The 26,067-nt window shown below is 48.6% G+C and overlaps 1 protein-coding gene across 1 annotated transcript; it reads left to right on the top strand.

Annotated features, from left to right (window-relative positions):
- Positions 1-3,946: 3,946 nt before the first annotated feature.
- On the top strand, positions 3,947-24,519 carry SF3A1 (splicing factor 3a subunit 1). The gene is made up of 16 exons (XM_054594454.1): positions 3,947-4,146; positions 7,178-7,299; positions 11,651-11,858; positions 12,949-13,206; positions 15,152-15,226; positions 15,960-16,110; positions 16,441-16,634; positions 17,517-17,634; positions 17,912-18,097; positions 18,775-18,896; positions 18,999-19,244; positions 20,003-20,210; positions 20,703-20,857; positions 22,136-22,237; positions 22,332-22,403; positions 23,185-24,519. Exons 1-16 carry the CDS (start codon positions 4,084-4,086, stop codon positions 23,284-23,286), a joined length of 2,382 nt encoding a protein of 793 aa, XP_054450429.1. The 5' UTR covers positions 3,947-4,083; the 3' UTR covers positions 23,287-24,519.
- The last annotated feature ends 1,548 nt before the right edge of the window (positions 24,520-26,067 follow it).

The raw sequence follows: 26,067 nt of genomic DNA, 5'->3' as shown, positions 1-26,067 counted from the left end.
GTTTGACCCCAGGTCAGGACACATACAAGATTCAGCCAATGAATGCATGAATGGGTGGAACAACAGATAGATGTTTCTTTCTCTTTCCCTTCCTCTTTCTCTCTCTAAAATTAATAAATTAAAAAAAATAGCCCTGCCTAGTGTGGCTCAGTGGATTGAGTGCCGGCCTCGAACCAAAAGGTTGCCAGTTTGATTCCCAGTGAGGGCACATGCCTGGGTTGCGGGCCAGGTCCTCAAGTTGGGGGTTGCCTTCTCACAGAGAAAGGCAACCAGTCAATGTCATCTCTCACACATCGATGTTTCTCTCCCTCTCTTTGTCCCTTCCTTCTCTCTCTAAAAATAAATAAAATCTTTAAAAAAACTTTAAAATGAATGAATGAATGAATAAATGAATAAAAAGACAACTCACCCCCTCACCCCTTCCCACTCTTTCCCTCCCTGGCAACCCCTCCCAGGGCCCCGGAAAGGCTTTCTGCAGCATAAAGACTAGAACACTGCCCGGAGCTCCAGGCTCCAGCCCTGGGTGATCTGCCCCCACCTCAGCACCTCACCACTCAGATTGTGCCCCTCTCCCGACTTCCCCTGGATGAGATACCTCCCTCAGGTCTCTGGGCCAGGTGAGCTCCCGCTGTTGCGCATTCTCAGAGTATCCTGTTCTTTTCCATCTCAGCAGATACTACACTGGCACTGAATCATTATTTGAGTAATCATTTCTGGGTGGCGGTCTCTCTAGCTGTGAGCACATGGACTGTCTTTTGAGTTCACTGGGATATGACCCGGCCGCCTGGGCCAAGAGGCCTGAGGGCCAGCCTGTGTCCGCAGGTGCTAGGATGCTCAGAGGCACCAAGGGGTAGTTCCTGAGGGCTGAGCCTCCAGCCCATAATCCTACAGAGGATTATGCCCTATTCTCACCTCTATGCGCTGCCTGCCTGTGAAGCTGGTCGTCTGCACAGGTGCCTGCCTAAGCCTCAGACTAGCCTGTAGGCTCTGGGGCTCAGGGTCAGCGGCTCATCCAGGTGCCTGATTTCCTGTCTCCAGTGCAGGGCTGGCCCCAAGCAGTTCTTCAGTACCTGGGAGTGAATAAAGGCAAGAGTGCATGAGTGAGCACTCAGGGAGGGTTTCCTGAGGGGCCAAGGAAGAGGCTGTCCCAGAGGAAGGGGAGGGTGTTCCAGGCTGGAGGAATAAAGTGAGGGAAAGGGCAGGTGGGGTCGCCTGCCTTGAGCCTGAGCACAGCAGGCTTTAACAGCACTAGCTCTGACCACAGGATCTACTATGTGCCACTTTCCAAATCTACTTCCTTACACAGATGAGAAAACTGAGGCTCTGAAATGTCAGGGAGTTAGCCCAAGGTCACTCAGGGAGCTGAGATTCTTTTCAGTCTAACGTCTCTGCTCTGTCTTCAGGCTACGCTGCTTCTAGAGCAGCTGTGTGCAAAAGAAATACAGTGCAAGCCACATGTGGGACTTTCAATTTTCTACTAGCCACATTAAAAAGGGTAAAAAGAAGTAGATAAATTAATTTTAATAATATATTTAATCCAATGTGCCCCAAATATTATCACTTAAACATCAAATGAATATAAAATTATTAAGATTTTTTACAGTCTTTTTAAAATTTTTTTACATTAAGTCTCAAAATCCAGCATCCCTTTGACATGTACAGTACATCTCAATTGGGATCAGACACTGTTTTCAAATGCACCATCACATAGGCTGGTGGCTACTGTATTGGACAGAGCAGCATAGAGGGTTAGAGCCTATGTGTTTATTCAGCAAATGGTGACTGAGTATTTACTCTATGCTGGACAGAGTGTCAAGCCTGGAACAGAGCAGGGCACAGGGAGCCCTGGCCGCCAGGAGCCACCGTCTGTATCTGAGACTCTTCAGGGAGCAAGCCTTAGGTGTGTCAGCTTTGCCAGTCCCACCCACAGGGCAAAGAGTGCCCACCCCACGACACTCACATGCACACACAGGCCCCCACGCTGCACACATATGTTGCCCCAGTCAGTGCCTGCCTCTCCTGAGCCATGGCCACACATGAGATTTTATGTTCTCAAAATGAGGCAGAAACAAACAGAAAAAAAAAAACCAAAAAAAACAAAAAAACCAGAGTGAAACATCTTGGGTTTCCTTCCTGGAAAGGGAGGATGGAAAAAAATAAAGCAAGCAAGAAACCCTATCCTAGGAGGAGGCCCTGGAAGTAAGGAGGTTGCTTGTGAAGACACCAAGAAACATTGACCTGTTCACCCTCAAATAACTACAGCTGTCACCTGGGGCCATCTGAGATGCGAACTCCTGTTAGATTCTGGTGCTGCTAGGCAGCAGAAATGCCAAAGAAGCAAGAATATGCAAGAGGAAAACACAGCACTGACAAACAAGCCAAGTGTACCTGTGTCAATTCTTCTGAACATTGGAGATTTACAGATAACAGCATGGTTTGAAAACCACATAGGTTCGTGTCAAGTGAAGGAGCATTTAATTCACAGGCTTCCTAATTCCTGGGTCTTGAGTGGAGCCCTCAGCCTGAGGCTGCAAGTCTCCTGAGATCACATAGGTTTCTATGTGATGGCACTAACTGAGCCAGTGCTGCCCTGAGGTAGGAGGGGCAGCTAACCGCCTCTCCTTAGTTCCCTTGAGCTCAAGGTGGACTTCTGACTCACAGGGAAGAGAGGGCACCTCCCCTCCACTCCCGCTCAACATTCAAGCCCCTTCCCTCTCTGAGTCCCAGGACCCACCCTCTGGTAAAGTATATGCCTACCTGCTACCTGTGCGCCCACTGAGATTCACCAGAAAAAGACATTCTCGAAACTCTAAAACCACGTATATGGCAGTTGTTAGTCTCTGACTCAGGACTGCTAATTGCCTGGATCGCTGGGGTGACTGAAGACAGTGAGTGAAGACAACGGAGTAAGTAACTGCACAAGCAGAAGAGTAAGAAAGGCCTGGGTTGGGGTTCCCACTCCACCAACTCTGAACTTCACTGTCCTCATCTGTGAATAAACTGCTCTAGGAAATAAATGATGTAATGCCTGTGGTGGTTGGCAGTGTCTGGCTCACGGTAATGTTCAATAAATCCTAGCTCTCACTATTTACATTAATAATAACAATGACATAAACTAGGGGTTTGTGTGAGAGAGCTGGAGAGGAGACTTGAGAGAACATCTTGCTATCGCGCCCCCATTTCATAGACGAAGAAACTGAAAGCCAGGCACGGGCTCAGAGCCCCCCTGCATTCAGCAGCTGGGAAGGAGGAGAGAAAGGACAGGGAGAGGATCTCAGGAATGGAAGCTCAAAGGGCGGGTTTCCTCCAGGAAGCAAGATAGTGTCCTGCAGGTGGGCACCTGTGGGAGTGAGGGGTGGAGCCTAAAGCAGCAGCCCTGTTTGAGATGGTCCGTGGGGACTCAAGGCCAGACTACGGCAGGCAGGGGGTGGAACCTAGGAATGGCCGGCCCAAGGGAAAAGGGTCCAGTAGTAATTAGAGCTTGGGACTCGGGAAAGGGGCCCGGAGGAGGTGAGCCTGAAGCGAAAGGGGGCTGAAAGAGTAAGGATGTAGGGCTTTGAGGAGGCAAGCCCGAGAGGAGGGGGCTCTCCAAAGTGAGAGGCCAATAGGAGGGAGCTGAGCGGGGCCCTGGAAGGCGGGATTGGAGGGAGTCAGGAACCCGCCCGTGGAGTAAAGGAGAGGGGGGCCAGGACGGTGGGGTGCACGCTGGGAGAGTCCGGCGGATAATGTAAAACTTCTTACCAGTCTCTGATGTCGCAGCCTCAGCCCCTGTGTCGTCTGGATGGCTCATGGAACTGCCCCTGGCGCGCCTGCAGCTCCCGGGAACCCGGCAAAGCCTAACCCGGCGCCCCGACCGCTGCCATGGCAACGGCGTCTGGGGCCGGTTGTCCCTTGGGGAGGAGCGGAAATTACGTCTGGGAAAAGGGGAGGGTCTGGAAGTGCGTCAGCCTCGCCTCCTCGGTGACGGCTCGCTCGGCTGCCGCCATCTTGCGCACTTGCTGTCCTACCGCAGCGGGACAACTGCTTTGACGCAGCACCGCTTACCTGCACCGAGGCGGACTGGCAGCCCTGAGCGTCGCAGTCATGCCGGCAGGACCCGTGCAGGCGGTGCCTCCGCCGCCGCCCGTGGCCACCGAGCCCAAACAGGTACCGTGCCCCCCTCACCTCAATCGGCAGCCCGATCCTAGGCCTAGGCGCGCCTCACTTGTGCGTGAAGAAGCGGCCACTTAGAGGGGCTTAGAGAGACTGCAAGTCCCAGGAGGCAGTGCGCTGCTTTCTGGAAGGGAACCGAGGTCTCTGGAACGGTGGTTCTCAAAGTGTGGTCTGAGGACCACAGCATCACCATCACCTGGGAGTTTAGCAGGTTCTGTGTAAAGTACAGCGGAGAAAATAGTAATATTGCAATAACTATGTATGGTGCCAGGTAGAAATAGCGAGGCAGCCCTTTGTAAAGTGTATGATTACCTAACCACTATGCTGTACACCTGAAATTAATACAAAATAACATTGAATGCAAACTGTGATTGAAAAATAAAATAAAATGTAAAAAAGGGAATGGTCTCCTCCCCAGATCTTCTAATGGGAGTCTGCATTTTAACAAGATCCCGAGGTCATTCATTAAAGTTTGAGAAACATTGGTCCAGCCCACCTATTGGTTTTGTGTGGCTATTCCGCCCACCGGCCTGCAGCCTTTGCCCAGTAATCCCTAATTTCCCATCCTGCAGGGTACAGTTTTGAATGTTAATTTTTCTGCATCTGCTAGGTGCTTAGTGTAAGGCAGACACCGAGCCAAGCTCTCATGTTACTGGAATGAATGATGCACAAGTGCTGCCTTAGAGAGCCAGCTCATAGGCTAGTAAGGACACAGAGACAGGTGAATATTCAACAAATGTGTGTTGCCCAATCACTGTAAATAATAGAGTTCCAGACAGTCCTTAAAAAAAGATCGCAATTAGTTGAGGGGGAAGGATTTACATAAATAATTGCAGTATGGTAGGATTTATGAAGGAAACAGTAATCTAATCAACATTGCTGGTGGAGAGATTAAGGTAGGTGAAACCCACAGGAATGGGAGGTAAATTGCTTTTAGAAGGATGAATAGGAGTTCCCAGGTCGGTGATTGAGGGCAGGAAATAGTATTTTTTTATTCATTCAGCAAACATTGAGCATATATTGTTGGCTGACCCCTGCTTTGGGTTCAGAATACAGTGGCGAGCATGGCAGAAGAGGTCCGTGCCCTGTCCACCATATTTAAGTGCCTCTGTACCCCAGTATTTTCCCAGTCCCTGGGGGAAAATAAACAAGGTAATATCAGATAATAAGTGGAAAGGCACTAATATAGGAATCAGTGCTTCTGATCAAGGGTAAATAGTGTGGTTGAAGCATAGTGTTGGGTAAATGATAGCTGGAGATGCAATTTTGAGGACTTGAGCTTTTCCTAGTAGACAATGGCGAGAAAAGGAAGGACTTTAAGCAGGACAAAGGCATATTTGTGTTTCAGAAACTTAGGTAGATAGGCAGTGATATGGAGAATTGCTACACGGATGGGGGATTAGTCACTTTATTCAAAAGATGCTGAGGTCCTGGCTAGATTTGGGGGGTGGAGGTTGGGGCAGGGGGCTTAATGACAAGCTCATGTCACAAAGTGGCTGATAGTACAGGCTGTCCAGCCACAGTGATGTGTTAGAAATCTGATCAGAAAGCTACCATTTGGGCTAGGGAAGCTCTCTATTCCTCAGTTTTGTCATCTGTGAAATGGGGATAATTAAAGTACTTACCTCATAGGGCTCTCATAAGGACTGTAATACTCCAGGGTGTAAGACAGACTTGGGCCTAGGAGAATCTGGGCAGATAGAGGTCTTAGGAAGGTTCCTCTTGCAGTGGAGCATGGCTGTGGCTAAGCACTTTTATTTAAAGCACCTACTTGATGCTCAATAAATGTAATTGTCACTGAGTTTGGAGCCTGAGGAAAGAGGACGAGGTCCAAGTTTCTGGCCTGGTTGATTGGATCCCTGTTTGACCATTCATGAGGAAAGAGGTTAGAGATGACCAGAGTGCCTAGGAATCAGCTGATCCAGAACTCTGGCATACAGAGTGATTGTTGGACATCAATTTGGATGGGATTATTTAGGCGAAAGTTAATAGAGGAAATGGAGGATGTGGTTGTCATCTTCACAGTATGGACACTGTGAAGAGAACCAAGAACAGAATTTTGGGGATGCCCAACATTTTAGGGCAGGAGGTGAAACAGAGACCAGGAAGGAAACTTGGATGGAATGGTGAGCAAGAAGAAAAGACAGCTGAGCATAGGGCCTGCGAGTTGAGGAGTGGAGAGTTTTTAAAGGAGTGGTCATTGATTACACAGTCAGATAACTGCTGTTCTTGGCTGTAGGCAGTTGTTTTTGACTTTGGCCAGTGCACCTGAAATGGATGGGGACCAAATGGGAGGTGAGGAATTGGGAAGGGCAAGGCTGAGAGAACTCAGGATGTTTAGCTAGCAGAGAGGAAGGGGGGTGGGGGAGGAGAAAGCAGTAGCAGAAAGGAACATGAGGGCAAGGGAGAAACTTTGTTTTTCTAAGATGAGGGGTTTGACCTTTTGTTTACCAAAGGAAGACTGGTGAGGAAAGAATGTTAGAACTTAAGGGCAATTAATGTTGAGTATTCCAGTGCAGTTTCACAAGATATTTGAGCATTGAGTAGTGGTTAAGACTATGGAATGGGTGCAGAGGGAAGGGTCATTTAAGGCAGAAGGAGCTGCCCTCAAGGAGTTTCCTGTGTCTTTATTAGGCAAACAATCCCTAAATATCCCATACCAGGCACCTCCCTTGGTGTGGAAGCCTTCTGGATTCAAGAACATGGCTTCTCAGAATGTGGTCAGAGACCCTCTGCATCTGAATCACCTGGTCACATAGTAAAAATGCATGTCCCCAGTGTCACTGACAGTCTAGCTGGTGGAGCCAGAAAAGTTGCTTTTTAATGGATTACCCAGGAGGGGCCTTTGCAAGCACAGTGCACATAAGAGAACTCGCCTTGAGCAGGGGGCTCTAACCCAAAGGAAGTCTGTGGGAGAGAGTCGGATGCTCTGGGTAATATCCTAGAAGGGTTTAACCTGGGGGATTGGGGATTCAGCCCCAAACCAGGAACTTAAAGATTTTCTTTTCTTTTTCTTTTTTCACAGCCCACAGAAGAAGAAGCCTCTTCAAAGGAGGATTCAGCCCCTTCTAAGCCAGTGGTGGGGATTATTTATCCTCCTCCAGAGGTCAGGAATATTGTCGACAAGACTGCCAGCTTTGTGGCCAGGTAATATAGCTACTTCTGTGGCTTACGGATGGATTTTAGCACCAAGAGCTCCTAAATGCGCACAGGTTAACAACACTGGGTTTGAGAGAAATGTCAGGGTGGCGGTCTAAGTGGCATTGATGGTTAATGTACCTTTGAAAGCACAGGTCATCTAAGCAGTTAGTACATCTGCCAGGGAGACTGAGGCCACAGGTTTGATTCTTATAGAGAGGCGTTGTCAGTGTAGGCCCATTGGCTCATCTCAAACCACAGCGTGGCAGTGAGGTAGGCAGTGGTCAGGACTGGTACCTCTAACAGCGAGACAATGGCAGAGTGTGAGTCACACCTAGCCCCAGAGTCACCAGGAACCTGTGCTTCTGAAACAGGCCTGAGGAAATGCCTGGAAAGTTGCTTTGTTCCAAATAGGATGTGTATCTTTGTCTCACCTAGGGAAGACAGAAAAGGGGGTTGATCATTCTCACTGTGCAAGGACTGCATTCCTTAGAGCCTCAGATGACCCATCTGCAAAGGAATAAAATGCCACCTCAGGGTTGTTGTGAGGCAGGAATGAGATAATCAGACTGAAGACAGTTCAGGTACATCATGCAGGTGTTAGCTGTCTTCTCAGATGGCAAGGAAATCAGTCCAAGTTTCTCTTATTCCCCACGCGCCCCCCGCCCCCCATTACACTTATATACACTCTCTCGTCCTCAGATGGGTCTTAATGGCCCCTTGACTCCAAAGGTCAACACATCTCCTAGTTCAGGGTATTTAAAGTATTCCTTTGGCAGCCAGAAGGCCACATCCAGCCTACAGATCTTTTTTGTTTGTCTTTGCAATATAAATTTTTTAACTCGAATTAGTTGCCACTTTTTTGTTTTCTCCCTCCCTCCCTCCTCTCCTTCCTTCTTTCCTTCCTTCCTTCCTTCCAAGAGGGGATGGAAGGAGAAAGTGAGGGAGGGAAACATCGATGGGTTGCCTCTTATATGTGCCACAGCCAGGGACCAAACCCGCACCCTAGAAATGTGCTCTGATAGGCAATCGAACTGGGGACCTTTTGCTTTGCAGGACGACACCCAGCCGATTGAACCATACCACTCAGGGCAAATTGCCAGTTTTTAAAAATGAGGAGATTGTACAATAAGTCTGGATTTCTGACTTCTCTTGACAAACTGGATAACTCCATCCATAGAAGCGGTAGCTGGCCGCTAGCAGACTGCTGTCCTCTGTCTGGGCATGCGCTCTCCAGGGGGCCGTGCCTTGACCTCTGAGGCAGCATCCCGGTCACAGTACATCATTTAATAGATACATTCTTTCCCAACTTCCCAATAAAACGAAATACAGAAAGAGGTTACTCTGGTTATTGTCTTCGATTGTGTCAGATGCCATGTGGATTTGTTTTATCACATTTCAAGGGCTTTGATTAAACTGGGTATTTGGTTAAAATTGTTCTGTTCGTGATTAAACATTATCAGGCCATGTCAGATTTAGGGCAGCAGGTGTTGTATTCATGATAAATGTTTAATGTCTCATAGCAACACTCATGCTTCCCCTTTTCCCCTGATATTTTAAAAACAATAAATAGGAAAAGGATGTTGGAGGAAGAATCAACACAATCTCTCTACCAGAATAGTTTCTGCTAGCTCTTTTCACTTTTTCCTGTTTCCTTCTGGCCCTTGGCATCCTTTTTTTTTTGATCCTTGTAATAGTAGCAGAGATACTTTCACATCCTGCTTTTTCCCTGTTGTGCTGTGTTGTAGGCATTTTTCCATGTTGCTTTATGGTCTGATGCTGTGCAGTCCTCTCTGGAGAGGCTGCACCACGTTGAAGCAACGGGCTCTCCTAGACTTGGCCGTGTCCTCTATCTTTTCCTTTGAGATTGGTTCCAGCATTTCAGTTTGGCAAATGAAGCTCTGGGGAAGTTTCTGAGCATTTTCTTTTCCTTTTAGATTGCTTCCTTAGAAGAAAATTGTGTGGTACATTACTGGCTGAAAGAGAATTTTTGAAGTTTTCTTAAACATTTTGCCAAGTAGCTTTCCAATAGTTTTCTGCCAACCTCTTTGTGCCACAGAAATAAGAGTCTATCCAAGTTCCCTTAAAAATAAATCTATACATCTACACTCTGGATCTATTTTTGGCTACGGTGATTGCCTTGTCGGCATTTCTAAAATCTCTGAACTTGCTTTTGTTTGTGTTGCAATGAAGGGACAGATCAGCATCTCACTCTGGAATAAAGCAAACGTGCAGGAGGCTTCTTTTCTCCTGGGTTCACACATACTGATTGATGGAGCATACAGTAAAAATCAACCAATATGGTTTTCCAAAAGACTTTTTTTCCTCTGTGGGTTAGGTATTCCCTTTTCTGCATTTTCCTGTCAAGGAACTGGAGTGGAAATTACCCTTCCAAGTCCTACCAGCTGGATTGAGTCAGAATCCTGTCTTTTCCTGTGGAAATCTATTCCTTGTGTGAAAGAATACAATTCTAAAATTAACATTAAATTAATTTAAAGCAACAGAAGAACTAGAAATGAACATGGGTGCCTTTCATTGTTTTATTCTTTCAGATTGTTCCTAGACGTGAGGTTATGGCTTCAGAGGCAGGGGTAGAGGACACAACCAGAGCCCCTCTTTCTGGCAGCCCTTTGTCTGCCCTGGGTATTTGCTGGATATCGTGATGCGCATTCACTCTCTTCCTTGTGTGTAGTTTGCATTATTTAAGAAGTGGAACAAACAGTTCTTCCCCGAACATGAGGTTCTAGTTGGACTAATTCACTGTCAAATTGAGACCTCATGGTGTTAGTCATGCTGTGGAGTGTGACTAGAACTTGCGGAGGAGCTAGCCCGGATGTTGATGACCACCACCATGGCGTCGGTCATTATGGTGGCTAATTTGTGTACGGCATTGCCTGTACCCTGTCTACCCCCTGTCCTCAACTGACAGGGCCAGGGTGTGAACGTGGGAGGAGAGTGAAGCAACCTGGCCGCCGAGCAGCCCCCGGAGCTGCCCATTGGTGTGTCCAGGGCATCTCCAAGTGCTGGGCTCTGGCTGGAGGAGCGATGGGAGCCCCCACAGTCATCTCCTAATACCCAGTTCATCTCTAATGTGTACGGAGTAGCCCTTTGGACTTTTATAGGAGTGACAGCCCTTTCATTTGTAGGCCACTGTATGATTCAAGAAGACTTTGCATCTCCTTGACTAATTTGACCTTCTTAGTACTTCATGATAGAGATGGTAGGGTTAGCCACGTATTACACGTGGGAAATCGAGTCAAAGAGAGGTTGGGTAACTTGGTGTTCAGTAGTGAACCTAAAACTTGACCGTGTTCACACCTTGTGTCTTTAAAGGTTAGTGCACCCTCTAACTGACACAGGTGTTATATGCAGGCTGGGGCAAAAGTAGGTTTACAGTTGTGAGTATATGAATCACAAGGTTTATTTTTATGTTTGTGTTTATTAATGCCATATGAATAACTCTAAAGCTACTTTTGTCCCACCATGTGTGTGGCACATTGAATATTGCTATTAAAACTCTTAAAAAGTCAGGGTTTCCTGAGCACTGTGAGACATTTTTTTAAATTCTGAGGTTATTAAAGGCATGCAGGCTGGGGACATAGGGTGTACGTGGGAAACTGTCCTGGGTACAGAGAGAAATGGGAGACCTCCCCGCCGGTCTCACTGCTCCCCTGTCATCTGAATGTGCCTTACACAGCAGCACAGGTTTGCGTCCTTGGAGAGGGTGTGTGTCCTTGGAAAGTGTGCTTCACCCATTAGTACATGAGGTAATTTTAGGCAGTACTTAGACAAGACATAAATATAATTGTCTACATTTTCATGTTTTTTCAGTCCACCTTGTTACCCAGAGGGCAGTCTCACTTTGGTGCTAGTCTATCTTTGACACCTCTCCAGCACTAAGTCCCCCTTCTTAACTAAGAGAACAGGCCTCAGTCACAGCAAACTTGGAGCTAAACTTTAACAATTCTATTACTTTTTTTCCATTATATTTAATTTTAAATCTGCCTTTTTTTAGTAAAGTCATACTGATTTTTATTTGAAGTAGTAATATATCCCTTCCCACATTTTTAAAGGTAAATTAATCTTTTTTTAAAAAAAAAAAAGTTCAGATGGTTTTTTGAAATGGCAAGACTGGCAGAGAAGCTGCAGGAGTGATGATGTCTGGGGGGCCCGGTGGTACAGGAGGCCTGGGTCAGGCCAGAGGAGGCAGGTGGCACTGGCCGCTGATAGGTCTCAAGGAAGACCTCTGCTGTGCTGAGAGGGAGACTAGTTTGAGCAGTGAGTGGGAAAAGGTGGCTTGAACTTCTGGGTCTCAGCAGTTGCATGGGTTGTGGTGTTAATTCTTTTTTCCTCCTTCTAGAAATGGACCTGAATTTGAAGCTAGGATACGACAGAATGAGATCAACAACCCCAAGTTCAACTTTCTGAACCCCAATGACCCTTACCATGCTTACTACCGCCACAAGGTCAGCGAGTTCAAGGAGGGGAAGGCTCAGGAGCCCTCTGCTGCCATCCCCAAGGTCATGCAGCAGCAGCAGCAAGCCACCCAGCAGCAGCTGCCTCAGAAGGTTGGAGCCAGTCTCTCCCCTTACTTCCCCAGGCCTGAGAGGGAGAGGCCAGGACAGGGAGGGTGGGGAGGATGGGAACTCTGCTCTCCAAAGCACACAACCACCCAGAGAGATGTGAGGTTTTTATTCCCATCTTACAGAGGCAGATGCCGAGGCTCAGATAGCAAAGTCTTGCCAACAGTTGGCATTTTTTTAGCATTGCTTGTCAAGCCATGTGCTCAGTGCTTCAAGGGCCTTGTCTCATTGGCACCTCACGGGCTGCATGAGGAGGCCAAGAAAGTGATCATTTTACGGATGAGGAATCTGGCTCAGGGAAGTGTGATTTACTTTTAAGTCTGTGCTCTCAGCCCGCTCTCAGCCTTGCCGAGGCTTGTTGGCCCTTTCTTGTGCCATCATTCTGTCTTGCTTTCCCAGGGCCCCTTTGTCTGGCCTGCCCTAATACCCCGCTCAGAACTAGGGACAATTAGGGTCGTCAGTGAGGACAGGAAGGGCTGGCACATTTTGCTTCCTGTGTAGACCTGGACCGGTCCCTTTTCTTTGCTCTATTCCTGAACCATAGTGGCAAAGGCCACTCCTTGTTTTACGATGGAAAATAAAGGTCGACATAGGTTCTGAGACCTTGCGTTGCAGTTTACTACTTGTAGGGCCTCAGGCTACTTCAGTTTCCTCATCTATAAAAAGGATTCATGGTACCTGTTCTCTCCGCCTCATAGTTCACATGGAGGCCAAATGAGATAACAAATGTGTAAGTCCTTCACCTAGCAAGGTCCTCTGCACACTTAGAAGGCCTACTGCAGCCTCTGTCCCCCTCAGGTGGGATTTAACAAGCTATATTCCTGTCTGCTCTCCTGCTACCCAGTTTTGGCCTTCAATTTCAGGGCAGCAGCAGAGATACAGAGGGGCACGGATCTCACTGGAAGCCTTTCAGGTTGTTGAGGCCAAGAAAGTTGGCCAAGAAAGTGCTGCCCTTATGAGTTAGGATTCTCTCACAGCATGTACCAATGCTGTACACATTAACAGAATCATAGAGTCCCTCTCTAGAGCCAGTTCACTCCTGCACTTCTTGCCTCACACACCTTCTGCATCATAGGTCCAAGCCCAGGTGATCCAAGAGACCATCGTGCCCAAAGAGCCTCCTCCTGAGTTTGAGTTCATCGCAGATCCCCCCTCCATCTCAGCCTTTGACCTGGACGTGGTGAAGCTGACGGCTCAGTTTGTGGCCAGGAATGGGCGCCAGTTTCTGACCCAGCTGATGCAGAAAGAGCAGCGCAACTACCAATTTGACTTCCTCCGTCCACAGCACAGCCTCTTCAACTACTTCACGAAGCTGGTGGAACAGTATACCAAGGTGCCTGGGCAGGGTGGGGGCCAGGGTGCTGGGCCCAGGGAAGGAAGGCATTTTACCATAAGCATTCTATCCACTCACTGTCTGCAAGGACACTGTTTCTCTGTGGTGCCCCTAGGTGAATGTTAAAATTTCATTTCAATGTGAAGTCTTGATTTCTATTCATTTTCTCCTTTTCAATGCAACATTAACTGCTGTTTCTAAAGAGAAATGAAATGCGTGATTGGTAACTGCCATGGGGTGAGTGCCTGCCATATGACAAGGCCAAGTGGTGCTAGCTGCTTTTAAGTACATTTAAATGTTCAGGTTCCTAGTGTGGAGCCTGAGAAAGAAGCAAGGCCTTAATAATTGTCTCCTATTACCTAATTCAGTCCTCACAAGAACTCTTGACGTGTTTCCCGCCTTTTCCAAAAGTAGGAACAGGCCCAGAGAGGTGAAGTCACTTACTCATGGACTCTAAGCTAATAAGTAGCTACAGTGAAATATAATCCAACATTTGATTCTGAAACCAGTTATTTTTCACCATGAAATGTACAGTACTTGAATTTGAAATGTCCTTTAGGCATTGGGAAACAATTTAATATAATATAGCTAGTACTTATGCAGTATCTTATTTTAATGCCTAATAACCTATAAGGTTGTTATACTCATTTTACAGAAGAGGAAACTGAGGCACAGAGGCGTTAACTTGGCCATTATCACACAGGGGCTAGGTCACAGCTGGCATTTTTACTCCAGACCCTAAGATATTAATTACCATACTGCATTGTCGCAGTCAAGAATCTGGGCAAGTCAACACTGGCATTTAAAATGATCATATTGTTAACATGTACACCGGTACATACTTTCCTGTGGTATAGTTGTTTTTTATAATCTGTTCCTGATATCTAGAAATAATATGTTAAAGATCTGATTTGAAAGGACCCACCTGTGATTTCCTGTGACTTAACTCACTGTATAAGTAGAAAGAATTGTAAAAATGTGTGTGTTTAGAAAAAGACCAAATCTAGAAGTTAGTAGCTAAAATAACAATGAAGGTCCACAACCAGAGGGTTACTGTACTTACATAATGTCAATTTTAAGCAAGCCCTGGGTTAATATCTACTAGTGGACTGCTTCAGAGGTTGAAGGTCCCCAGATTTCTTTTTGTCCTGTTACTTTCCTGTTCCTTCTCCCTCAGAGCTTAGTGTTGACATTTAGTACTCTAATTTGGGGGCACTGGTGTCTGCTCTTTCCATGAGGACTCTAGGAGCAGATCGATTTCTGGGGTAGCATTACAGGGAGGATGGGGTGAGGCTGAGGCACTTTGCTAGTGATAACAGATAGTGTTGGGGCAGTCGGAATGACTGGCTATTTTGAAAAAAGCTAGCAAATATACATTGAGTGTCAGACATTGTTCCAAGTGCTGGCGATAGAGCGAAAAAAAGAAATCTGTCTTTGTGGAGTTTCTGGTCTAGTGAGGGTGTGACAAGCAAGTGCAGTCTCAGTGTATGTCAATGTCATAAATACTGTGGAGAAAAAGAAAGCAGGGAAGGGGAATGTAGGGAAGTGGGGCCACTGGGCTGTAGTCTTAAATGGAATAGTCAGGGGAGGCCTGGTAGCATGTGCGGAAGTACAGGAGCAGATCTGTACACTGAAAGCAGCCATTGCATACCAACCGTGTGCTGACTGTTTGGCCTGTGGTTTTGCATACTTAACTGCTAATTCTTACCAGCAATCTTTTAAGTTGAGGGTGCCAACTTAAGTGGTGATATCACCATTTTGTAGAAGGAAACCAAGTTACAGAGGTTAAGTAACTTGGCCAGAGTCACACAGCCGAGTGGAGCTGGGAATGAGACCCAGAATCCCATGTTCTCCCTTCTGTGCCTTTCCACAGGCCCAGGAAGGCTGCCTCTCTGTCCCATGTTGTGCTGCACTGACAGTTGCATTAATAACTTCTGTGTTTCAGATCTTGATTCCACCCAAAGGCTTATTTGCAAAGCTCAAGAAAGAAGCTGAGAACCCCCGAGAAGTTTTGGACCAGGTATACTCAATTTCTTATAACCAGTTACTTATAACCAGGGCAAGTTATATTGTGTGGGTTCTGTTTCTCGTTTGTAAATAACCTCTGAGGCAGTACCTTGTTATATTCTAGGCATAGTGGTAGAAAGAAAGGCCTTATGGCTACAAAGGCCAAAGAAACCGGGATTCTGAACTCTCTAACGTTCTGCTCAGCCCTCAGCTTCACTAGGTCTTCGTCTTTTCTACCCTCATTAGAAGCCCACTCCTGAACAGGTTCTCCAGCAGCAGATGCCCTTTGAAGCCCCTGGTCTTCAGTGTCGAGGACAGAGGGCATATTGGCACTAGCTGTTCTGGATGGCTATATGAAGTCTTGTTGCGTAGGCTGTCAGACTACCACTTCTTTTGTGGGCCCTTTATTGTCACGCAGACTTCCTGGGAGGGAGGTAGCTACTCTGTGAACACAGCTCCTTGCTAATTCAAGCAGAAAACTGAGGTTATAACAAATGGCTGGCCCTGGGGCCCAGGGAGAAGGTTTCTGTGGCATTTAGAATTTTCATCCTTACCAGACTCTGGCCCTGGCTGAAAATTTATACAAATACCATAGTTTGCTTCATGCAGTTCCCTCTTTGTTGGCAGAGCAGCCTCTTTTCTGTTCTGGAGGAGCTGCTGGCTTTAGTAAAGGCCTTGGAGGTGACGTCCTTATCAAGAGCAGACCCTGATTCAGCTCAGCACCTTGCTCTTTTCCATCTCTTCAGGTGTGTTACCGAGTGGAGTGGGCCAAGTTCCAGGAGCGTGAGAGGAAGAAGGAAGAGGAGGAGAAGGAGAAGGAGCGAGTGGCCTATGCGCAGATTGACTGGCATGATTTTGTGGTGGTAGAAACAGTGGACTTCCAACCCAATGAGCAAGGTAAGTCTGTGACTCCAGATGGGGAGCAAGGAGCTCAGAACCATCCTGGGAGAGCTCGTACAGGTGTTCCCAGAGAACAGCAGAATTCTCAGAGGGCTGTGTCAGTGTCTGTTTCATCTCTGCTTCCAGAAGACTTCGATTCTATGACATTGTCCCAGTTAAACCTCAACAAATACTTACTGTATGAGACCTCGGATGGGCCTCTAGAGATAGGAGAGAAATCAGCCCCAGCTCACGGCGTACTCACAGTGTGAAGAGAGTAGATAGATGGGCCTATGATAAGGAACATCTGTGGAGGCCTCCCTTTGACTCTGGCTCACCCTCACCCAGGGAACTTCCCTCCCCCTACCACCCCGGAGGAGCTGGGGGCTCGAATCCTCATTCAGGAGCGCTATGAGAAATTTGGTGAGAGTGAGGAGGTCGAGATGGAGGTCGAGTCTGATGACGAGGATGAGAAGCAGGAGAAGGCAGAGGAGCCTCCTTCCCAGCTGGACCAGGATACCCAGGTGCAAGACATGGATGAGGTACGCTCCTGCAGGATGACCTTTTCCCCTGGAGTCAAGGAGATGGGGGTGCTCTCCACCAGAGTCAGAGATCCAGTTACCTTGTGACCCTCGAAGGGAGGCATGGGTCCTGAATAAGGCATCCTGGCTGAGCAGCTGCCCAAACCCAGGCAGCACAGAGCCTCTTTCCAGCTTGGGTAACAAAGATTCATTCACAAGCAAGGGTCTGGAAGCTGTGCCAGCCCTGTTCTTTGACTTTCCCCCTTTGCCCAGAGGCCCTATCCCCCACCACCCCCGTGCTAGCGCTCAGTTAGGGAACCCTCTATACCTCAAGCTTTGATGCGTTTGAGCTTAGGCCCAAGTCATCAGCAGTTCCCAGCGCTTTTCTACGTGTAGCCTGTGCCTCTTTTTGGCCACCTCTGCCCTCTTTGAGCCAGGCCTTCCAAGCAGGCACAGAGGCTCCAGAGCTAAGCTATTCTCCTCCCCTCGGAAAGAATTTGTGTGCAGCCTGAGAAGAAAGGCCCCTGTGTCTGTGGGAATTGCCTTTTTCTCTCCCTCCCAGCATTGCTCTATGAGCAGCAACCATTAAGCGCCGACTTGCTCCCCGCACCCCTCCCTGGCATGTTAAGTGCCCTTGGCCTCCTGGGACAGCTTGGTGCCAGCTGCTGGAAATGCCTGGGTGGAGTGTTAGCACCACAGCCCCCAGCATTCCCATTCATGCTGTGAGGAAGCAGCTTGGCTGGCTGCCGGCTGGCCTCAGCTGCCCGGGGAGGCTTAGCACATGGACGCTGGCTGGCAGGCAGGGGCCTAGGCAGCTTGCTGCCCTGAGAACCACCAGGATTCAGCTGCAGAGGGGTGGCTTCTCGGCCCCTCTTTGGGTCCTGCCACTGCTTCACTTTTCAGGGTTCAGATGACGAAGAAGAAGGGCAGAAAGTGCCGCCACCCCCAGAGACACCCATGCCGCCGCCTCTGCCCCCGACTCCAGACCAGGTCATTGTTCGGAAGGACTATGACCCCAAAGGTAGTGTCTGCTCTCCTGCTCTCATGTGTTCCTCAGACCTGTCTGTTTCTAGTATGGCTCGAGGTGGCTTGTTGAAGGCATTGATAGCCCTCTGTCTCAGGCCTTGCAGTGGGGAACAGGACATAGTCATCTCTGGTGCCCTGATAACTTGCACAACTCCAGATACAATGTGGCACTGAATAGATGTGTATCTTGAATGAATGATGCACAAATGAAACACCACTTAACCCAGCCTGTCACCCAGTGTTCTCACTCAAGCATCTCTGTTTCCTTTTAGCTTCTAAACCCCTGCCTCCAGCCCCTGCTCCAGATGAGTATCTTGTGTCCCCCATCACGGGGGAGAAGATCCCTGCCAGCAAAATGCAGGAACACATGCGCATTGGGCTTCTCGACCCCCGCTGGCTAGAGCAGCGAGATCGCTCCATCCGTGAGAAGCAGAGCGATGATGAGGTGTACGCTCCAGGTGAGGCGGGGGTTCCACCACCCAGTCCACACCCCTTCTCTGACTCAGCCCTGACTCACTTTGGCCCATGGGAATCTCTAAACTACAGTTAACTTGCTTTACGCAAACATAGAAAGCAGCAATTGAGGTCAACAAAAGCTTTTGAGGATAAGTACAGCCTATAGGGCTACAAAAGAACTCCCGATTTTCCAGAATGATTCTATAGACTCCTTCAAAGGTAGGCTCCTGATGAGGATGGCATGTGCCCATTGACATCACAGAGCCAGATCTGACTATAGCTGGGAGAGGTGCTCCAACAAGCACCTGGAAATGAAACATGACACAGTGGTCCTGTGACTGCTGTGTGAGAAGCAGCCGATAGGGAGGAAACTGTCATAGAGATAGGAGACCAGACTTTAGGTCCTGACTCTGCTGCTTGCTGCTCACGTGAGCCTGTCTTCTCAGTTGCCTTTCATAAGTTAAGGAGTCGGACAGGCCCTGGTTTACAGGCTTATTTAGTACTGATTGGGCAGCTTTCCTTGGGCTCGGAAGATAAGCATGCTGGGTTGGGATTCAGAATTAGCCTTGTCCCATGGGACTAGCCTCCTCCACCCTGCACCAGGAGAACTGCTGCCTTGTTGGAAGGACACCTGGTTTAGAGTCCCTCTGTTCCCTGTTTCCACTCTGACTGTATCCAGGTCTGGATATTGAGAGTAGCTTGAAGCAGTTGGCCGAGCGGCGTACTGATATCTTCGGTGTAGAGGAAACAGCCATTGGTAAGAAGATTGGCGAGGAGGAGATCCAGAAGCCAGAAGAAAAGGTGCAGTTTGGATATACACTAGTGCCTTCCCTACCCTCAGACTCCCACATTGGGCTCAGTTCTAGGAGCCCTAACAAGCTGTGGCTTTGCTTTCCCTTTCAGGTGACCTGGGATGGTCACTCAGGCAGCATGGCTCGAACCCAGCAGGCTGCCCAGGCCAATATCACCCTCCAGGAGCAGATCGAGGCCATCCACAAGGCCAAGGGCCTGGTGCCAGAAGATGATACGAAAGAGAAGATTGGCCCCAGCAAGCCCAATGAAATCCCCCAGCAGCCACCACCTCCGTCTTCAGCCACCAATATACCCAGCTCGGCCCCACCCATCACCTCAGTGCCCCGGCCACCGACAGTAAGCCAACAGCCACCTTGTCACTGATCTCTTAGAGCTTGGCCCTTGGGGTTGGACACTAGTGCCTGAGAAGCGCAACTGCTTTGTAGCAGGGCCCAAGTGCTGAGTGGGTCAAATAGAAAGAACCTTTAATTGAAAGAACCTCTAGCTTGACCCTCTGTCTGTGTGAGAGGGTTGGAGTAGGAAGGGAGGCAAGTGGTAGATGTGTAAAGCCGGCTTGGGGAAGAGAAGAGCTACAGGGCTTAATGGGTCTTTGAGGACTGCTGGCTCATCTCCAGGAAGCTAAGTCAAGGTCAGCCTCTTTAGTGGCTTTCTCAGTATCTGCCATGAGCAGCTGGTTGAGTCCCAAGTGGAAAGAGTGTCACCCTGGGCAAAGTTCCTGTCAGAGCCTGGGGTGAAGCTGCAATCTCAACCCCAGGGGGCTGAGCTGGAACTGTCTAGCCCCATCCTTTAAAAAAAAATTTTTTTTTAATTTATTTTTTTGGCGGGGGGAAAAAGAGAGGGAGAGAAAGATCGATGTGCAAGAGAAGCATTGGTTGCTTCTCACATGCCCCCAGCCAGGGACCTGGCCCGCAACCCTGGCATGTGCCCTGACTGGAATCAAACCAGTGACCTTTTGATTTACGGGACAACACCCAACCCACTGAGCCACACCAGTCAGGACCAGCCCCATCCTCAAAGCCTACAGGTGACCAGTTGCCAGCTGTGTGAGTCCAGCCTTGGCTTCCTATGACCTATGGGTCCCTTCTCTCCTACAGATGCCACCTCCTGTCCGGACCACAGTGGTGTCTGCAGTACCCGTTATGCCCCGGCCCCCTATGGCGTCAGTGGTCCGACTGCCCCCAGGCTCGGTGATTGCTCCCATGCCGCCTATCATCCATGCACCCAGGATCAATGTGGTGCCAATGCCTCCTTCAGCCCCTCCTATTATGGCACCCCGCCCACCCCCCATGATTGTACCAACAGGTTAGTGTCTCTCATGCTGTCCTCACGGGCCAAGCGCTGTGAGCAGTGCAGTGGCTGATGGTAGTGCTAGCTGTTCCAGCTGGGGACCTAGCCCAAAGGAGAGCCATGGCTTCCCCATGTGAGAGATCCCCGAGCTAGGAGACGGGGAGCCGTGGCTCTTGGAGGAGGTAGGCTGATTTGGCAGAGCTGGGATTTGTGCAGCCAGAGGAGTCAGGCGCTAGGCAGGTGCAGAGGCAGTGCTTACTGTCAGCAGGCACCCACCCCACCCATCAGTCCTGCCCCTCTCCCAGTCCCCTGCTGCCCATCTTCGGCAGCCTCCCAGGTCCCCTTGCCAGGGAACTGACTGGCTGCCCAACTCAGCAAGGAGTGGCCCTTCACATCTGTGAGTGGGAGAAACAGTAAACCTTTGCAATCCCCCCTTTCACTTCTCACCAGCCCTTAGTCCTGGGCCCCTTCCCCCGCTCACACAGCTGCTTATTCCTGTCCTTCCAGCCTTTGTGCCCGCTCCGCCTGTGGCACCTGTCCCAGCTCCAGCCCCAATGCCCCCTGTCCACCCTCCGCCTCCTATGGAAGATGAACCTGCTTCCAAGAAACTGAAGACGGAGGATAGCCTCATGCCCGAGGAGGAGTTCCTTCGCAGAAACAAAGTACGTGATCCCAGGGTGCTACCTGTGGCCTGCAGCATGTGTGGCTGGGGTGTCCAGTCCCGCCTCAAACACTCCCTGGCCTGCCCTGTTCTGTTCCCACAGTTTTGGCTTCCAGGACCTAGATCAGCCAATGGAGGCCTATGCGGGCTTCTGAGCATACACTTGATGCAGTGTCAGCAGTCAGAGGAGCAGACAGCAGTGGAGATCCCCAGTGGGAACTGTTGTTGTAGAGGCCACCAGGGAGACCTGGCTGTACAGGCAGCAGGACTTGAGTGTGAAAGGGACCCTAGACCCTAGTGCTGCAACTTTCAACCTTTTTCATCTCATGACATACATAAACTAATTACTAAAATTCTTCACACCAAAAAGTATGTATTTTTTTTGCCAGTCTGACCAAAAAAAAAAAAAAAATAGGTTTAATTTTGATTCATTTACACCAGGCAGCTGCTGTTCTGTTAGCTGCTGTCATTTTTTTTATTTGACAGTCAAGGAAGAGAGGTCAGTGCGACTGGCTAGGTAGTCAGAAATTGCATGTTTAAAAAATTGTTTTGGCACGCTGGTTGAAAATTGCTGCCCTAGAGGAAATCCTGGGTGCAGCTCTTTGCGGCCTTCTGTTTAGGAGCCATACCTGCCTTTGTGGGGAATCCTGCGGGGGTTCTAGAAATAAGGGGAAGTGAGAATCTTGGCACTGCCAGTCCCTAGGGAAGCCGTTAGGCGCCAGTGATGAGGCAGGAACAGTCCTTGCCTCGCTCTCCCAATGCATTCGACAGAATCTTTTTTTCTTCTCATTTTTTTTTTTCTGATAGCGTTTCCCATCTCTTCAGTACTCAAGTGCCAGGGTAGAGCTACACATTATATGGGCACTTGTCCATTTAGTGCTCACAATAATATTGTACCATGCCATGGTTGTGATCAGCTACCTTATAGACATGGTATTGAGGCTCAAAGAGACCTGGTTAGCAGGGAAGCTGAGAACCCAGGTGTTCTGATTTCACTATTCATACTCTTTTTTCTCCTGTGGTAATTCTTGGGATTTGCAGAGCATTTTCATGTCACTTCTTCAGCTGCAGACACACCAGGAGGCAGGGTAGAGATCATTTGAAAGAGGAAAAACCAAATCTTGTGCTGTGTCACAAGCTACATCAGTAGTGAACAAGGGACCAGAGCCAGGAGCCCAGATGGAGAGGTGACATTGTCTAGACTGGCGCAGGAATAGGAGAGCATAGTTCCTGATTGGCCCAGGGATCCCAGGCATAGTGACCACCTCTTATTTTGCAGGGTCCAGTGTCCATCAAAGTCCAGGTGCCCAACATGCAGGATAAGACGGAATGGAAACTGAATGGACAGGTGCTAGTCTTCACCCTCCCACTCACAGACCAGGTATGAGTTGCTGCAGGGGAACCAAGGGGGCAGGGGGCAGCTTTTTTAAGCTTACCTTAGCAAGAGGGTAAATAATTTCTCCTTGGTCCTACAGGTCTCCGTTATCAAGGTAAAGATTCACGAAGCCACAGGCATGCCTGCAGGGAAACAGAAGCTGCAGTATGAGGTGAGTCAGGTGTCTGGTCCTGCCTCTTGGGTCCAAACGCCTCTGCTGTCCCACAACGTGGTCCTCAGTGGAACCAGAGGAGTGGGAAGACACCTGGATGTGGCCATCTGAGTTCATCTTAGAAGTGATGATGCTGGCTGAAAGTGCTGGGGCAGGTTATCTTGACAGAGTGAGGCTCTGGAAAAGTCATAGTACAGTATTGTGTGGGTTCCAAAATACTCTCTGCCTCAGTGACGAGGGTGGACTGTGGGGACAAGTATAAGGCGTGCTCTGGTGGGCTCCTGGTCTAGTGGTAGAGCCATCCCAGCCAGTGTGGTCTCGAGTAGTCTGGCTTTGTGCATGGACACAGAGGTGATAGTTCAGTTCAGCCAGGTGCCCATCAGGTTTCACAGGGCTGCTATATTCTCCCACTTTGGACTTTGACAAATCCCTACTCTGGGCCTCAGTTTTCTGCCTTGTAAATGAGGCTATTGGACTAGCTGAGCTCTAAAGGTCTTGAGATTTAAAATTCTGTGGGATTGCTCAGGGCCAGCTTCTTGGAGCATTGACAAAAGGGAAGAGCTTTGCTCGGTAGGAAGGAAGGAAAAGCAAAGCATTCTGGGAGAAACCAGAGACCTTCAATCCTGCCCTGTGCCTGCACCACACTGACCTCCCCATGCCCCTAGCCTTCCTTCAAGCCTTTGTTCACTAAGTTCAGAGTGAACGGATGTTGGGATTGAGGCTGTGCAATGTGCTGAAGGCCAAGTTGTTCCATGCTAAAACATACTATCTTGTTTTCCAGGGCATTTTCATCAAGGATTCCAACTCACTGGCTTACTACAACATGGCCAATGGTGCCGTTATCCACCTGGCCCTCAAGGAAAGAGGCGGGAGGAAGAAGTAGAAGAGAGGAACCTGCTGTCAGGTCCCAGCCACTGCCGTTTTGCCTCTCCTCTCCCTACCCCCTGTCCCAGACCCAGACCCAGGAAAATCCTGCCTTGTACATTAGTTTCCCTCTTAGTTTGGAAATTCAAATTATCCTGCAGTTTCCTTTCCCTACCTGCTTCCCACATTAGTTAGGAGAGGGCTTCCTACACCACTCTCCTCCCTGGTGGTCTCTGGAATTCCTTTATGTTCAAGTCTTGATTTGAAGGGATTCATTTCTTCCAGCAGCCCATTAGGAAATGTGAACCTATGGATGTTCTGCTGGATAGTGTCATAGTGCTGATTGGCACTTGCCTGATAGAATATGCTTGTTATCATCATCAGTCATTTTGTATCTTGCCACAGGCTATATAATAAATCTCTTAGACCCCTCTTAGACCCTTCTTGTGAAATCAATGTCATAAGACTTCTCTCTTGGCCACCTGTACCCTGTCCACACTCGAAGCAGGGGGAGCATGTCATGAAGCCTTGTGGCTCTTCTGCTCTGAGGATTGCTGGGCTTTTAACTAACTTATGGACACCATCAAGTCTTTCATGAATCTTTCCTGAAAAGATATATATTTACTGTCCTTTTAAAACTTTTGGACTCTAAAGGCATAGCCCTATGTATTTAACAGACTAATACAGGTGTCTTCAACACACCAGGACCACAGAAGAACAAGGATGGGTGAGATGCAGTTCCTGGGTCACTGAGCAGGAGTGAGACACAGGCAAGTGAGGGAAGCGGTTTCCTGCAGGCCTGAAATCACCCATAACTGCATTGGCTCATTGACCTTGGGCAGGTGGCTTAGCCTGAGTGAGCACAGGGACATGATGAGTTTTTTGTTCTTTTAAAAATTATTTTTAGCCCTGACCAATGTGGCTCAGTTGATTGGGCATCATCCTGCAAATCAAAAGGTTGCCAGTTTGATTCCCAGTCAGGGCATATACCTAGGTTGCCGGTTCATGTCCTCTCCAGGGCGAGTATAGGAGGCAACCGATCGATGTGTCTCTCCCTCTCTTTCTCCCTCCCTTCCCCTCTCTCTAAAAACAAAATCTTTTTAAAAATATATTTATTTTAAAAATACATAGTTGTACTGAAGCCATGACTATTCTAAGGACTATAAAGTTTAACCAGTTTACCTCTTACTGTCTTAAGCACTTCATCATTTTTTATCCATTTTAATTCATATAATCCTGCTATATTTGTTTTTGTAAAATAGCACCTATTTATTAGCTCGCAGTCTGTAAGAAGTCCAGACATGGCATGAATGGGTTGTCTGTTTTGGGTCTCACAAGGCTGAAGACAAGATATTGGCTGGGCTGCATTCCCCCTCAAGGCTATGTGGAAGAATGTGCCCCAAACTCACTTTTTTTCCTGGCTGAATTCAGGTCCTTCTGGTTGTAGTACCAAGATCCCTGTTCCTCTGCTATCTGTCAGCCAGGGGGGACTCTCAGCTTTGAGGCTACCTGCATTTCTTGGGACTTGGCCCTCTACGTCTTCAAAGTCAGCAATGGCATATTGAGTCCTCATGTTCAGAATCTCTCTGTTTTCTGAGTATGCCTGTTTTTAACCCTTGAGTAAACAGACATGTCATATACCCACAGTCACACAATAATACGGTGAAAAGAAACTGTGCAAAACACTTGTCTCAGTCCTAGCCTCCTATTAAGGGCCAGACACACAAGCTGGTATTTTTGGAATTGTGCCGTCACAGGGAGGCACGTGCTGCTATAAAGTGTTCTGAGGGAGGAAGGTGAAAGCCTATTGATAACTGTTGCCTGGTTTTAAATCTAAAGTTTATTTTATTCTGAATGTCTCAAGTGTATTTTTCCATAGAGTTCCCAATGCCTTTTCTTTGCAGTCCCTCCATTTAGTCTTCCTAGCTGCCCCACGAGGTCATCTCCAGAGCTCAGAGGCGTGAGGCCATTCCCAAGGTCATGGAACCAGCATTTTAGTCAACATCCTACCCTACTCCAGCCTCCACTAAGGGCAGAGCTCCCAACTTCACACCTGGGAAGCTCAAATGGCCCTTCTACAGTGCCAGTTGTATGGCTCCATTACAAACTGCTGGATCAAGTTTTTTCCTTGATCTATGGGATGTTATTCTTCACCCTTTTTGACATTCGCCTCCTGTTTGGTTGCTGGAAGTTTTCTGCAGGGGGCCAGGTTGAAATTTGGCTTTCTGAAGCGGGCTCCAGGGTTTGGGTGCCTAAAATGAGTCTACTACTAGTTGCTTCTCCATGGCTGGCCAACAGCAAAAATTGTGAACACCACCTGGGTCTCATCCCAAGAGGGAAGGGATCAGGAGTCCTTGGGGAGTCCCATACCCCAGGCCCTTCTTCCTGGAATTGGCTTTGGCGATGGAGAGGCCACTCTCTTCCATAGATGGGCAGATCCCACAGGCCCTCTTCTGTGACCGAGGCTGTGACTGGAGGTCAGGAATGCTGCTGGGTGGAATGGGAATGAATGGAACCTTTGAGCTGCCCCCTGGGGCCCAAACCCAGTTTCCTGGAGCTTCTGAATGAACGTATGTCCTGGATCAGTTGCAGAAGGCCCATTGACTACAGGCAGCCTTGTGACTGTCCAAGGCCACAGGCCCAGCACTCTGCATTTCTCGTTAAGGGCCTGTAGCATGCAGGCAGCTCCTTCCTTGCACAGCTTGTCTGATTCTCATCACCATCCTCTGATTATTATCTGCACCATTGTTTAGATGAGCTGTGGATCCAAGGTCATGGAGCCAGTGAGTGCTCTGAAGGC

The sequence above is a fragment of the Pteronotus mesoamericanus genome, unplaced genomic scaffold, assembly GCF_021234165.1.
Source record: "Pteronotus mesoamericanus isolate MK-2021 breed Mesoamerican mustached bat unplaced genomic scaffold, CSHL_Meso_final scaffold_507, whole genome shotgun sequence".
NCBI classification, from domain to species: Eukaryota; Metazoa; Chordata; class Mammalia; order Chiroptera; family Mormoopidae; genus Pteronotus; species Pteronotus mesoamericanus.
The sequence above is the reverse complement of the archived record's forward strand: the minus strand, read 5'-3'. Positions and strand labels throughout refer to the sequence as shown.

What these genes read in the sequence shown, in the direction of transcription:
- SF3A1 (XM_054594454.1), top strand. Translation starts at nt 4,084, where the DNA reads ATGCCGGCAGGACCCGTGCAGGCGGTGCCTCCGCCGCCGCCCGTGGCC. An exon ending in AGGTGCAAGACATGGATGAG is followed by an intron (nt 16,635 to 17,516) that starts GTACGCTCCTGC and finishes TTCACTTTTCAG; the next exon opens with GGTTCAGATGACGAAGAAGA. An exon ending in AACAGAAGCTGCAGTATGAG is followed by an intron (nt 22,404 to 23,184) that starts GTGAGTCAGGTG and finishes CTTGTTTTCCAG; the next exon opens with GGCATTTTCATCAAGGATTC.